This window comes from Haliotis asinina, chromosome 2, assembly GCF_037392515.1.
Source record: "Haliotis asinina isolate JCU_RB_2024 chromosome 2, JCU_Hal_asi_v2, whole genome shotgun sequence".
NCBI lineage: Eukaryota > Metazoa > Mollusca > Gastropoda > Lepetellida > Haliotidae > Haliotis > Haliotis asinina.
Window position 1 is genome coordinate 23,733,170 of NC_090281.1, and position 15,885 is coordinate 23,749,054.

General features: G+C 39.4%; 2 protein-coding genes across 3 annotated transcripts in view; both read left to right on the forward strand.

Annotated features, from left to right (window-relative positions):
• The first annotated feature begins 5,130 nt into the window (after window positions 1-5,130).
• LOC137271656 (carbohydrate sulfotransferase 11-like) lies at window positions 5,131-6,234 on the forward strand. The gene has a single exon (XM_067804088.1). It carries the CDS (start codon window positions 5,131-5,133, stop codon window positions 6,232-6,234), a length of 1,104 nt encoding a protein of 367 aa, XP_067660189.1.
• Window positions 6,235-7,901: 1,667 nt separating this feature from the next.
• The window catches only part of LOC137273422 (suppressor APC domain-containing protein 2-like), a 34,032-nt gene continuing 26,048 nt past the window's right edge, over window positions 7,902-15,885 (forward strand). Inside the window, exons 1-2 of one of the 2 annotated variants that reach the window (XM_067806107.1) lie at window positions 7,902-8,709; window positions 13,736-13,780. In XM_067806107.1, coding sequence (XP_067662208.1) covers window positions 7,959-8,709; window positions 13,736-13,780 — 796 coding nt within the window. In that variant the 5' untranslated portion in view covers window positions 7,902-7,958. The remainder of the gene's footprint in view (window positions 8,710-13,735; window positions 13,781-15,885) is intronic. The other variant, XM_067806108.1, reaches the window with a different exon arrangement.

The following is a 15,885-nucleotide window of genomic DNA, read 5'->3' on the forward strand; positions in this document are numbered from 1 at the left end:
CCATGAAGTCGAAATGTGTCGTCCCATCTTCGTTATGTCACCCTTGCAGCGACCAGAAGAACGACTTGACACCTTTAACAGAACATCTGTCGCCACATTTAATTCCACAATATCAACAAATCTTGATTTTATCAAAGATTGAAGATAGCTGAAAGTTCACGTTGATTAAATCCTTCAACACGATGCTATCTTTATAAATGTCTCAAAAATGGTAATTGTTTTTGTAATACCCATACATTAAAGTTATTTACTAAATGAAACAGAGTGAGCACTTCCACCTTACACGTGTGTAGCTGAACATTATTTGTCAACATTTCATTTAAAAGTTACAAAACTGTTACGTCAAAGATAAATTTATATGAGATAGGGTCAATATACGCGCATTTATTCAATGACCTGCGTATGACGTCATGCCCATTCTTCTTCGTACTGTAGACAACACGAGACCAGGCAGAACACAATTTCACAGAAAACGGTGAGTGCATGCAGCGCTTCTGTAAATAGAAACTGTGACAAAAGTGTCTCATTGGAACAATGCATGGGGCTTTGTGGTAAGACATTTTGCTTGTCGTTTAACGCCGTACGACATGGACAGTTGTGTTAAGATATTGTGTTTGTAGTTTATCGCCGCAAGACATGGACAGTTGTGGTAAGATATTGTGTTTGTCGTCTAACGCCTAATGACATGGACAGTTGTTGTAAGATATTGTGTTTATTGTCTAACGTCGCACGACATGGACAGTTGTGGAAAGATGTATTTTTTAGTCGTTTAACGCCGTACGAGATGGACAGTTGTGGCAAGATATATTTTTTGTCGTTTAACGCCGTACGACATGGACAGTTGTGGAAAGATATTTTGTTTGTCGTCTAACGCCTGATGACATGGACAGTTGTTGTAAGATATTTTGTTTGTCGTTTATCGCCGGAAGACATGGAGAGTTGTGGTAAAATATTTTGTTTGTCGTCTACCTAATGACATGGACAGTTGTTGTAAGATGTTGTGTTTGTCATCAGGCGTCTCACGACATGGACAGTTGTGGAAAGATATTTTGTTTGTCGTTTAACGCCGCAAGACATGGACAGTTGTTGTGAGAAATTGTGTTTGTCGTCTAACGGCTAATGATATGGACGGTTGTTGTAAGATATTGTGTTTGTCGTTTAACACCCCTTTAAAGTAAACGCTGGTCGTAAGTAGAAATGGCGCGTGTAATTGGACTACCCACCCATGTCGTTCTAGGATGGAAATGGCCTTTAGTAACCCATTGCGTGAGAATAACGGGATCGGGTGGTCAGGGTCACTGGGGGTCATCTTAGAATAAATGTGTAGATAGATGCTCATGATATCGATCACTGGTTCAGACTCGATTAATTATTAAAACCGAAGCCACAGAGCTGGAATATTGCGGCGTTAAACTGCAAACGAAAACATATTATCAGTTGTGTTATTGTCTGGGTTTAAGTATATTAATTACCTGCTGCCATCACAAAACTTACAGCTAGCACACAACAGTGAGTGATGTTTGTTTATTTTATCCCAGATCCCCGCATAGTCTGTCGTACAGACCCTGAAGTATATATATCCAAGAAAGCCCACGCAAGTCTAGAAAATGTGGCAAGTCTAGCTTTCCTTAGCTTCAGGAATGAAGAAAGTCTCAGGGATCCATTTCATTATATTATGTTTTTTCACTATGAACGTTTTTTCAGTAAAATAAGTTAATTTCAGAGACTAGCTGTTAGTCTAATCCCCGCGGTGAATGACAACGTCTGGTTTGTCAACCTTCTTTTGAAAATAATGGTGTCAATTTCGCATCTGGCAACTACATTCTTCACACTCGTTGTCCTGGCGTCGCTGATCGTTTTTGTGTCAGTGTTTCAAGGTAAGATATTGAAGCTTTCGGCGTTGCCTTCCTGGATTTGGTGTGATCTCCGCTCTTTAATGCCGCGCTCAGCAATATTTCAGCTATGTGTCGGCGGTCAGTAACTAATCTAGGCTAGACCAGAAAATCCAGTGATCAACATCAGAAGCATCGATCTGCGCCGTTGCGATACGATGACATGTGTCAACCACGTCCGAGATCCTGACAACCCGATTCAGCTAGTCGCCTCTTACGACTATCACGGGTTGCTGAGGACCAGTTCTACCCCGGATCTTCACGGTTACCTCTTTGGAAATGACACCGTGACAAAACAGGACCGTCAGTTGTGTGGACTTGGTTGATGCCTGTGATCTTAGACCCATTCCCACGATGTGAATCACCTTTGAAGATCCAGGTTATTATTGGTCTTCAGCAGCCTTGTCGTCAAAGGCGATCTGCTCCCTGATTTATTTGATGAATGTGATCGTGTTACAATCTTACCAGATTGTTGCTCATGATGTCAATCACCAGCTCATGTGGTCACGTGTAGGGTATTGGTCTATGTCTATCGGGAGTTGACAAAAATGTCCAAAGCATGAACCACGACGGGATTTTGTTTTTCCAATAACAAACTAATGCGTAGCGATAACTCTTTGATGTTCGGACTTAAAATTAATTACAGGTAGAGCGATATGTTTCTTGTTAGACCAGTAAAAGAGCTTTCCTTGTTTGTCTCAGATGATTTGTCGGTGACGTCCTCGATGTCAACAAAGGTAAGCTAAAGGGACTCGTAAAGTGGTTTTGGTTGTTGTTGTTGTTGTTGTTGTTGTCATCTTTAGATTTATAATCACTCCTGAAGATCTGGGTTACATAGGTTTTGTCAATCTTACTCACTCAGTTGACACATGTCATCGTATCCCCAGTGGGTAGATCGATGTTCATGATCCTCGATGGATTGTCTGGTCCAGACTCGATTATTTACAGATCGCCGGGATACTGCTGAATGCGCCGCTAGACAAACAAACAAACAACAAATAACACATATCTGACACAAAATCTTGTAGTCTTACAAAATGCACTCGATACATCAACAAACTTCGAAACACTTTCTTCTTGACTTAGATATTTTTATCTCAGAAAGTACGAACATTAACAATAATTTAAGGCTCCACAACTAGGATATTAAGCGTAACAAACCAAGCAAACAAGCATGAGGACTATAGTACTGTATGCAATAGAAAAAACTACTGTAGGCAATAGAAAAAACTGTACCGTAGGCAATAGAAAAAAACTGTACTGTAGGCAATAGAAAAAAAACTGTACTGTAGGCAATAGAAAACACTGTACCGTAGGCAATAGAAACAACTGTACCGTAGGCAATAGAAAAAAATGTACTGTAGGCAATAGAAAGAAACTGTACTGTAGGCAATAGAAAAACTGTTTTTTGTTCAACGTTTATCTCTACAATTTATGTATTTGAGATGCGAAAGTGTGAAATATTTGTTAAACCAAGTTCGACCTAACTACAGTTCCAGTGGTAGGGAGATAGGAAACGTAAAAAGAGCCTTTACCGAGGAGAGATCAGTGCAGAAAATAAGCAAATGGGATTTCTTTCAGTCCAAAGCTAATTATTTAAAACCGACCATGGCTTTGTGCAAATTAATGTGCGATGATGTTGTATTACAAAGGACACGTTTTCAATGCCAATTTTGAAATTAGACTTAGCTTCATTATAAACGATAGCTCACGAAAAGATAGTAATATTTATGCTTAAACTACTAGCTGCAATGGAGTCTCGCTATGACTATAAAAAGAGTCCAGTAGGAGGGGTCGTCTCAAAAGCAAAACTAGGACGGGTGAAGCAGACGACGGTTGTCGTCCGGCTCGGGGATAGAGATATCAACTACTTCTTGACAAGCGTTAGATAATCCACGACCTGACAAATTACCCCAATTTGCATACATGGGAACGCCCTCCAGAATATTCCATTTGAACAAGAGGGAAACAGGTTGTCGTCCAAATATTGAAAAGTTCAATTTACTCGTGCGAATTGTGTCGTGATCGTGTCTTACTGAACTAAACCGCTCTACGGGACATGTGTTAAACACCAGCAGTAATGTTCTCACGCCACGGTCAGCATGTATTTGCACATGCTTAATCGCCAATCTACCTGTAGCAACCAAGTGTATTCGTCCAGATTACTTGCCCCGCCTGCTTTTCACAAACGCGTTCACTGAGCTTTCTCATCTAGTACTTGTTAAGCAGTACTGGTAAACACATATAAGATGATCCACGACCTGACAAATGACCCCAATTTGCATACGTGGGAACGCCCCACAGAACGATCCACTTGAAACAAGAGGGAGACAGGTTGTCTGATAAATATCGAGAAGTTCATTTTCCCCGTGCGTTTCACGCATGAATTGTTATAGCACACTCGATTTGGGAACAGGTACAATCCCAACGAATTGAATCAACACAATATACTGAGCAAATATGTTTAGGACCACCGATCCATTTCACGAAGCAAATGACATTTTCCTGGGGTTTTTTAAGCAAAATTGTTGAATATCTAAAATGCTTGTCAATGCCCCAATCATCTATTTGTCTTTGTCTTAACTAAAGGTTAGCGTGGAATATCATTATCTTATGCCAGAAATTGCAGTCTTATCATTCGAAGGAATATGCGGTGTTGTTTTAATGGGTAAAGTTGACTTTTCGTCTGCTAAATATTAAATAGATAATAACTACATAGTGTTAATTGTGTTTCATTCAACTTTTTAATATGTTTAAATCTGTTTAACAGTATTGAGACAGGTGTAAAACAGTAGCGAGACAGGTGTTACACAGTAGCGAGACAGGTGTTAATCACTAGCGGTGTTGATTTCATGTCACGGTTAGCATGTATTGCACGTGCATACTCGGCAAGCTACCTGTAGCAGCCAAGTGTACTCGCCCAATTCGTTGTACCACCTCTCTTGTCACAAATGCGTTTAGTGAGCAGGATCATCTAATATGTGTCTCAGACATTAGTTTCGGATCTTGAATTTGTAAAAATAAATAAACAATAAAAAACTCCAACAACAACAACAACAACAATAACAACAACCCCAACACACACACACACACACACACACACACACACACACACACACACACACACACACACACACACCAAAGCCTACGTTCACTATTTCTTTCTGATACCATTACCATCAAGTCAGTTTTTTTTTCTCGTTTACAGGAGAGAGTTGACCTCGCTCGGTGGCAGAGTATGGATGACGTTCAACTGGAACATGCCGTCCGCGTTGCACGTGTCAAAAGCGTTTGCAAGAAGCATTCTTTTAAGCGGTTATACAACTTGGTATTCACCGTTGATCCAGTTAGTTCGGTTGCGTTTTGTGAGATCCCTAAAGTTGGCTCTAGCACATTGCAAAGACTCCTTTATTGGTTGCATTCAAATCAGTCTGAGTCGTCTCCCTTTTCAATAAACGGGAACGCCATCCACTACGTCACTGAGATGAGACGACGTTTCCCAAGAGCAGAGGACCTGTCTCCTTACAAAACGTTTATGTTCGTTCGGGATCCTTACCAAAGACTTTTTTCAGCGTTTGTTGACAGACTGTATATTCCCTCCTACGAAAAGGGTAGTTTTGCTCAGCGCACAATCGACCGTGTGAGGACAAGAGCTCACACTGAATCTTCAAAATGCGGATCTACCGTCACATTCACGGATGCCGTTCTCTTTACGATTCTCTCCTACCATATGCCCCACGTGAGTGAATGGCACTTCTCTCCACAGAGGCATTTCTGTCGTCCGTGCGACATCAACTACGATGCCATTGGCAAAATGGAGACTTTTACCCGAGATGTGAGATACATTTTACGAAAATTTGGCATGAAGGATGTGCCTGTGGACAGCAAAGAAATGTCCTCTGAAAGTGACGTCAGCATCATGATGGACGTCTCCAACGCTTCATACACCATACGTCACACCCTCTGCATGTCATCCATTGGTGTTTTCAGAAGACTTTGGGAAACCTTTCAAATACGAGGTTTTCTTGGTAGACACCATCCGTTCCCGTTTAGAAAAGGTGATTCCTTGTCACTAGAGGAGTTCCAAGCCCTCCTCCGCTCCACCTACCGATCTGATGAGTCTTGGATAGCCTCTGGGAGACATCAGCAGCGTCGACTAGCCATGATCGAGGCCTACAGGACGGTTCCAATCGAATATTTACACAGGTTGAAGGAGATTTTCAGACACGACTGTGAACTCTTTGGGTATGACCCAGAACCCCCAGAATTATTCAACAGAGACTTGAATTTTAGAAATTTGAGTTTCTTCTCGCATTTTAAGGAACATACATATCTATTTTAAAGCCAAACAATAATTATGTCAAAATGCTGATGCTTAAGATACATTTCTTGCTTCCTCGATAATCACTCGCTCATGAAAGACAACTTTATTTTAAACGCAAGCCCTTATCCCAGTATTTACAATGTTTGTGTGAAGCAACACAACACTTTGCAGGGCGAGTGAAGACTGTCCACCGCGAGTGAAGACTGTCCACCGCGAGTGAAGACTGTCCACTGCGAGTGAAAACGTATGATGACCGAAAACATATGCTCCCACAATAGGTATACACGTATATGAACTCTCCACATGCACAATTTAGAGGTTGAATATTCAACCATCAAAAGAATACCAGTTCGTCGATTCGATTCGTTTCCCATTCTGTTGAAAGCGGCATTAAAATCTCTGCTTAGTCCACAAATGTCGCATTTGAAACTACTGTTCACTAAAGACCAACAATTTGTTCCAACAAAGCCACTGCCATTGACAGTCGTGACATGTTTAAGAAATGCAGGTTGTAAGAAATTCCGGTCTACCAATAGACCAATGGTGCATTCAATAAACATTAACAAATCTAACGAGTGGGTGCAGTATTTAAAGTCATTATCCCAAGGAAGTAGAGACACGTGAAGATCCGGGTCAGAATTGATCTTCAGTAACTTGTCATAAGAGGCGACTAACGGGACAGGGTGGTCAGACTCGCTTACTGGGTAGACACATGCCATCGTATCCTAATTGCGTAGATAGATGTTGATCACTGGATTGTCTGGTCTAGCTTCGATTTTTTACAGACCGTCGACATATAGCTGAAATATTGCTGAGCGCGGCATTAAAGAGCGCAGACCAAACCAAACAGGGAGGTAACGCCGAAAGCTTCAATATCATACCTTGAATCACTGACACAAAAACGACCAGCGACGCCAGGGCAACGAATGTGAAGAATGTAGTTGCCAGATGCGAAATTGACACCATTCTCATTTTCAGCTGGAATTATTGCTGAATGTGGCGTAAAACTAAACTCTCTCTCAAACTGATCCGTTCTTGTAGTTTTCAATATTGTTTTGCCTTGGAAGATCCGGGTTAATGGTCTTCAGCAAACCCATACTTCAGGCAGGTCGATGATCATGCTGTTGATCACTGTATTGTCTGGTTCAGACTCGATAATTTACAGACCATCATAGTATATAGCTGGAATATTGCTGAGTGGGGAGTAAAACTAAACTCGCTCACTCATTTTCTTCTCTATAATTCTGTATAGAAAATGCCGACTGCTAGGGTTAACTCGGTAAGGGTCTAAAGTGGAGTTAAGTGCTATAAATATCAACAGAGTATGGCAATTATAAAGCATATGGCTTTAGAATCTCTTTTCTTCAAAATCCACATTTTTTGCATAAAATCAGGTTGAAGAATGTTTGTTAATAGCAGATTTTTTTAAAAGTAGAGACAATTCATTCGTGTTTTTATTCCTTCTACATCGCCTTGCCCCTTTTAAGAACAACGCAGACCTTGCATACGATCCCAAGCAGTTTGGATTCTGCGGTATTCTGTTTATCTACAAACAATCCAATCAACAGATAGATGAAAGCACATGTTAAGTCCCCGCCAGGTAACCAATCAATGGCGGCGTAAGAGCGCGTACCGACTCTTATGGACCAATCAGATTACGTATTACGTATAGTTGACAGGTCTTCGAAAGCAGATGATGGCTCCAGGTGAACGGAAGAAATACTGACCAATTTATTTTCAAAATGTCGGTGTCGGACAATACAGAGACAATTGACGGGCTTCCCAAGCAGTTTGTTTCATCTTTGAGGATACTGTTTGAGATTCTAGACGAGAATCGAAGTGGATATGTTCGTTTGTGTGACATCGAGTCGAGGTGGAGCGAAAATGGAGTCAAAGGCTTACCTTCAGGTGTCGTCGAAGCTTTGAGAAAAGTCACCCCGTCTGATGGTTTATTGAGCTTTAGTAAGTTTGTGTCAGGTTTGAGATTAGCGTTATTGAAAAATAAGCCTGTCATAAACCACGGCGGAAAGGAGAACCGCGGTCCGAGTCCCCATATCCCAAGGGGAGACGCCCCTAGAGGGAGAGGGGACGTACCCCCACGAGGACACTCACAACCCCCTCCCCAAATCCCGAGGGGCTACTCGTCTCAGGCCCCTCCCGCAACTGCCACAGTTAAACCTAACAATGCCGCAAATACCAATATTAGAAGGGGTTATGGACACGCATCTCATGGCGAAAATATTTACAACAGTTCACATGAGTTGTACCGGGTACCACCCCGACCCGAACGACCCTCACAGTATAGGAAATCGGGGGATTTGGCTCCCCCAGACGTACCACCGAGGGAGAAATCAAAAGGTGGCCGTGTGTTGAATGAACTTAAGAACTGGCAGCGAGAACGTTCAAGTGTTGATCCCCGTGATCCGAGATTACAAACCAGCACTGACAAAGTAGCATCTGCTAACAGCCGAGTCGACCAGTATGCTATTTATGGTGAGTAACTTTACTGGTGAAAACAAGAGTCACTTGAAAATGGTCAAGAAATATTATAACAACGGTTAGATTGTGTAAACATATATGGTATATTTTATGAGTATAGGTAGAATTTTATTTATTAATAGTTCATTGAGTTGATTATTCCATATAATCATGTCTCATTGTCTGAAAGCATACCTGATTGATTTCGACAGTACTAACTCTTTATTTAACAAGTTTAATTATGTATGATCATGTTGTGATGTAATTAAATTTAGTTCCACTTAATGTTAACCTTTTACATGGGTACTTCACTGGTCCAAAATAACATTCACATATATACTTAACTATCAATACAAAATTCACTGGCAACCACGACCACTGCAATCTTAGTATTTAGTGATCCTGTTGAAATTTTACGGGCCAGGCACCACAGGACCAGTTTCACTTATTGCTGTAAACTATATCAACTGGACTTCAGACATGAGTCATACATGTTAATACTTTTAAGCAGCGCATCCTATTCACATTTATCCAACTGGGTACCCATTTTCTGCTGGGAGAACAGAGGCAGGTTTGAACAAACTGATTTGCCTAAGGTGACACCACAAATACAACATGTGCTTCACTGTAGGGCAGGACTGAAGTCCTAGAATCTCTTATGAGTTAAGCTGAAGAACACAGTCACCCATCCAAAGACTGTCCAACATGTGCTTCATTGTAGGGCAGGACTGAAGTCCTAGAATCTCTTATGAGTTAAGCTGAAGAACACAGTCACCCATCCAAAGACTGTCCAATTTCGACATTGTTTAACTTCAACTGATTAATGGCCTGAGCTCTATGCATAGGACCACATGCCATCCTGACATTCTCGGATATAATGTTCCAAGTGGCTTTAAACTAAACTCACTTGCTCTTTCCAATTCTTTGAAATAAATGCATAAAAGCATGTTCTTGATGCCAGTGTATCACATTTGCTTAGATCAGAGCTCATGCTGTTGATCACTGGATTGTCTGGTGCAGTCCAGGCTCAATTATTTACAGACCGGTGCCATATAGCTGGAATATTGCTGACTGTGATGTAAAACTAAACTCACTCACTCATCATTAGGTGTTTGCTGGGTTACATAACTTCAGTAACTCATGGTTACTAAGACTGATATGTATTCCTAGTCAAAGCTATGTGTTTCATCTGCATAGACAGAAGCAAAAGATATTCTTGCCACTCTTAATTTCCTTAATATGACCATGATCTCTGACCCCCCAAGTGTGGATTTTCTAAAAATAATTAAAATATTATGGCTTTCTGTACCTCTAACCTTGTTTACGCATGAGCCAGGTTCCTTATGTGCTCAGACAGGTGGAGGGGTACTCTGTCACAGTCCCTGATTTGCCTTCTGCCCCAAATGAAGCAGGTCTAGATTTCCTCAGGTTCTGAATCACCTTTCTGACTGGGGCTCCTTTTCAATTTAAAAGGAGTTGTTTGTTTCTATCAAAATTATACATATATTCAGAAAGTGTTTGTCTAGTTGAGGCTGGATAGTTCCATAACTTCAAACATCTTCATTAAACCATGTTTAGAGGGGATGAATACCATGGAAACAGAGCTAATAAGTTGTCCTTACCATTTGTCATTGTCCGACAATCACATGACCATACAGACACAGGGATCTAAGGGATGTCAATTCCTGCGTCACATACACTTTGAAATTGAGAGTGGACAGTGAAATTTATTACTACGTCCACAGGGACGAGCACAGGGACGCAGAAAAAGTCCTCATACATTTTTGTAAACATTTTGATTGAGTAACAACATGTTATCCCTGTGTTTACTTCTAGCCGGGTTATGATATCATTTGCCATTTAATTACTGTAACAATGTGATGATCATGATACACCATACAATACCAGTAACTGAATTACCACAATACTACATCATCATACAGTCTAGTCTTGCTAATCTGGCATCATACAGTGCACAGAAAATTGTTGGATTAACGAGCATGTCAGACTAAATAAATGAGACTAAATTATGTTTGTTCAATTTGTTACCAACAAAAGCGTCGGATAAAGTTGATTGTTGGATAAATGAAGGTTGGATGAACCAGTATTTATGATGATATTTAAGTGTTTGGGACCCTTGTCCAGGACCAGTAAGAGTCATAAGCATGAGTCCCAGGGACCCTGCAGATATTGTTTGTTCGGTCCGTCTCAGGTATCGTCATTGTATCCCAGTTGCATAGACCGATGATCATAATGTTGACCACTTACGTATCTGGTCCAGGCTCGATTCTTTATTATGTTTGTCTCATATAACTAAAATATTGTTGCAGTGAACAACAAACAAACCGCAAGACACATCCAGTTCAAACTACAGTAGTCTTATATGTTTTAGATGCCAAAACATTGTTCCAGCAACTTCCACCTGGGCACTGAAAACATATTTTTGTGTGTAAAACCTGCAGCAAAATTATTTCATTTGAAGAACTCTCTGGATCAAATATTAAATCCAAATTAGTCCAAACCATAGGAGAAAAATCTAAATCCTTGGCCCACCGTAGGATATCAAATTTCAGTCAAATAACATGGATAGTGATCCAGTCATATGTCTTCCAACAAGTCATTTTATCAAGGTCTGGTTAAACGAGAGAAGAACACTGTCTCGAGCTGTGTTTTTCAAAAGCACACATTTAGAACCATTTTATCACTTTAGCACCTCTTAATGGCAGAAGAGTTTGTGAAGATGAGTCAACATGTAGAATACTTGTAACTTGGCATTGCAACTTTTTTCTCATGAGATCTTTAAAATCAGTCATCTAGCGTAACCTAATATGAAGACTCTCTATCAGTTTACATTCTGCAAGTAATAATCCAGAGTATCAACAGTCCCACAGAATGCTGGGCAAACATACGACAGGAATCTCCTGCAAATAGTCTCCATGACAAAGATGAATTATTTCTCCAGTTTCCAGTGGGTCTGTTGTGTGACGTCAAGTCAGGAATAGTGCTAAGTCATGTAGCTGTGTTTAATCTTGGAATATGCTAGGCATGGCTGGTTTGATTTCTTAACATTCATTAGATAATTACTAAAGAGTTATCTTTCATTTAGTAGAAATGGCTTAGGCTCAAATTAAATTGAAATTATTCAATTATTTAGTGGAATTTGGTTAACATTTCTCATTATTTGTTGGCACTTACTGCTTATATTTTGCAGTTTAAAAAACCCATCATGTCCATGATTTGTATTTGATTTTTTTCTGTTTAAAAAATTGTGGAAATTTCACTTTTGTGATAGGAAGGTGAAAGAGAAAATTTGGCAGCTTCAGAGTTCTTTGTTTGAGATGATTAAAATACAGACTTTTTAGGTGTTTCATGATCAAAATGAGCTGCAGCCTAGCTGAATATTGAAAAAAATCTACAGCAGTCATTCATTTTTTTCTACAAAGTCAGATGCTACTGTCTTTAAAATAAAACCTCATCATAGTCTGTCATACAGACCCTGAAGTATATATATCTAAGAAAGCCCATGCAAGTCTAGAAAATGTGGCAAGTCTAGATTTCCATAGCTTCTGAAAATGAAGAAAGTCTCAGGGATCCATTTCATTATATCATTTTGTTTCACTATGAACGTTTTTTCAGTAAAACATGTTAATTTCAGAGACTAGCTTTTAGTCTAATAGTCAGTGTAAATTTTACACTACCGAGTTTCATGTAAATACCATTGAGCTGTGTCTCCATCGCTTACTAGGAACATGCTGTAATGGTTTATCATGTAAGCACCCTCATGTGGGGGATTCTGGGAAACACAATCTCTCCTGTTTCCTACTTTCGTAATAGGAGACAACTTGAAGAATCAGTGCTTATTGACAGGGATGATACCAGACAGCCAGATTTCTTTCTCTCACCCCTTAATGTAAAAATTAAAACACAGAATTTACTTAAATTTAGTTAAAGGTACATGGAGCCATCCTAAAAAGGGTTTTCAGAGACAGGGTATGCGAAATAACAAGGTGTTTGCATAATTAATTAAATGTACATATGTTGTAAAGTTTTTGTTAAAGATGAATTGTATGATAGACATGTCATATCCAGGTGAGGAGGATTGTTGCTGCAAGAATCAGTCACTAGACAGTCTGGTCCAGTCTGTATTATACTCAAGACAGCTGACATAAGGTTGGAATATGCAGCATTCATTATACAACAAACTCAAATTAGTTTCTTAGCCTGTACCAAACCTCTAGTGAAGAATCCTTTGGTTAAGTAAGCCAAGGTGTGACTGAATTATTTCATGATTAAATACTACTTTAAAACTATAAAGAATTACAGGTTGAGGTGAGTACACTCAAAGTCTTTAACAAAGTAGTACTTAGAAATGGATGACTTGAAAACAAGTTGTAAAATTTAGAAACATACTGATAAAAACATGTTATACAGGAAAGAAAGAAGCTGCCCAATTACGTAAAAGTTTATGTACCAAACACATAATAGAGTTACACAAACAGCATTTTTTCCGCCTGTCATGGCAACGCAAGATAATGCAACCGAACCTTCCAATTATGGGGGCTCTTCAGCTCGTGTAAAGGGGCTCTTTAACTCAGGTAAAGTAGTGTACAAATTTACTGTAATTAGCTACCTGATACGTCTAACAGGGTAATTAGAGAGATACGATATGATGCCTGTTAGTACTGTTTTATGATTGTATCTGTGTGTTCGACTACAAGAAGTAAACATGGCGGGCATTGTTAGACCCCATGTTTGATAATGTTGTTGAACCAGTGGTATAACATGCCTGAAGCTAAGTCTGCTGAGAGTGGTCAGTAAGCAGAACATGCCCCAGGCCATGTCCAGCTGTGCCACTTGCAATTAACAAACAAGCCTATTTCCATGACACATTGTCTTGAGATTGCTGTTCTTACGCCTCTGAACACATGATCAGCTAATCACTTTCTAAGTCATTAATTAGTCATTCATTAGTCATTAAACTGTCATGAAGTAAGGGGTCATAACGATCGTTTTAAACACGTCAAGCATTTTGTTTTTACAGCTAAAGATCCTACCAATGAGGTAGCCCCGGAAAGATTAAACAGAGGTATTTTGAAGTAGCTGATGTTAATGCTAGCTTTTGTTCACATGATCTATTGTTCTGTACTTTGATTAGTTGGTAACTGTTTGATATTCTCTGTCGCACCTCTACACTGGCTTGTTAATTTTTGTGTTGTTTTCAGTTGGTGGGATGTTAGCTTCATTATAAACAGAAAATTTGTACTTTGTGAATGTTACGTCATTAAATGGAAATCTTGACAGTGAATTGCTATCATCATCATCATCATCATCATCATCATCATCATCATCTTATCCGTGATAAATCTTAATCTTGTCAAGTTAATAGAGAATAATAGGAGTGTTTAGATTTTATCTCTGATAATTCATGTTATGTAGGTTTATATTCATACCATTCAAAAACTCTATATAGTGACATTTAAACCATGAGCGCAAGTTATTTCCTCTGCTAAGGGTCTCAAACCATTATTAATCTTGCTTATGTTTCTTTCTGGTAACCATGGTAACAGGTGCTTATTTTCGCCTCTTTGCTGCTTATTTTTTTATATATTGCTTACTCTGTTTAACCACACTCACGTGTGGATACAGGTGCTTGTTGAAATGCTTTATAGTTAATTGACGAGGGTCTTTACCTAGAAGTCGCTTGTTACAATGCTTGTGATTGTCATATAACATATATCATATTCATGTTCATTATCGTCATAGCCTGATGAATATGTTATCAAGTTTACTTAGTACCTACTAAATCATGACTTACTAAGGGTCTCACAACTTGGGTACAACAGATTCAAAATACTCATTCAGATTATAATTTTTTACATGACACTTCATTTTGGAGCTGGGGTGGAGGGGTAGCCTAATGGCAAAGAGTCTGTTTGTCATGTTGAAGACCCAGGATCGATTTTCACATGGGTACAATATGTGAAGCCCCCTTGCTTTGATATTGCTGGAATATTGCTAAAATTGGCATAAAATCGTGTTCATTTAATTTGGAGCACAAAATGATTGGACAGAAGGAAACATTTTGGTATCTCATTGTACCATGAATGAAGTTGTGTGATATCCACTGTTGCAACATGGGGCTGTTATAAGTAAATTAGCAATAGGCTTGAACTTGAAGTGATTCAAGAGATTTTATTCTATGAAACCGACAAACAGAAGTCAAGGTAAGTTTAGTTCTTGTTTTCACAACACATTATCAGAACTTCTTACATGAGCAGTGAGCTTTCTGAGGGCTAAAAACACATGACATATTATTTTACAGTATTTCCAGGTACAGTTTATTTTACCATAATACATGTATTCATTCATAATTTATGACATAATTTGTGTGTGTGTGTGTGTGTGTTTGTGTGTGTGTTTGTGTGTGTTTGTGTGTGTGATTGTGATTGTGATTGTGTGTGTGTGTGTGTGTGTGTGTGTGTGTGTGTGTGTGTGTGTGTGTGTGTGTGTGTGTGTGAGATTTTGGGTGTGGGTGTGTGTGTGTGTGTGATTGTGTGTGTGATTGTGTGTATTTGTGTGTGTGATTGTGTGTCTGTGTGTGTGTGTGTGTGTGTTAAGAGGGGTACAAATGTACTAGTGTCATTGTGAGTGTCATTGACTTTGTACATGACATGGAGGTGGTGAGGGATGGTTATTCACATATATCAGTACATATGATTGGGGGAGGGGCTTCAGTGGTGTTTGGGCTATTCACATTGTACTTGCTTGTTTATAAGATCGTCATAACCTTTCCCCAATCCCCTTAAATTATGAATAAAAGAATTGTTGTTGAATGCAACTGTTTAATTAAAATGTTATATACTTTTATACTTTTGTTCAGACAGACCAAGGTTATAACATCATTAAGTTACTAGCATAACACAATGTGAAATATATCTATTATGTGCCTGTGTATGTGAAACAGCCTCTGGACTTGCAGATCTGTTAAGATTACTCTGGTAAGGACAGGTGAACTCTCTTTTTTACAGCTCTAGCATCCTTGGATGAAAAGAAAGAGGATTAACAGAACAATAACATAAGATCTCATAACCCTGATAGTGTACATGTACTGACAAGCATTACACAAGAGGAGATAGAGGTATTGGGTCACATATCAATCATACTGCCTCAGGCTGTCCGACTCACCAGGAA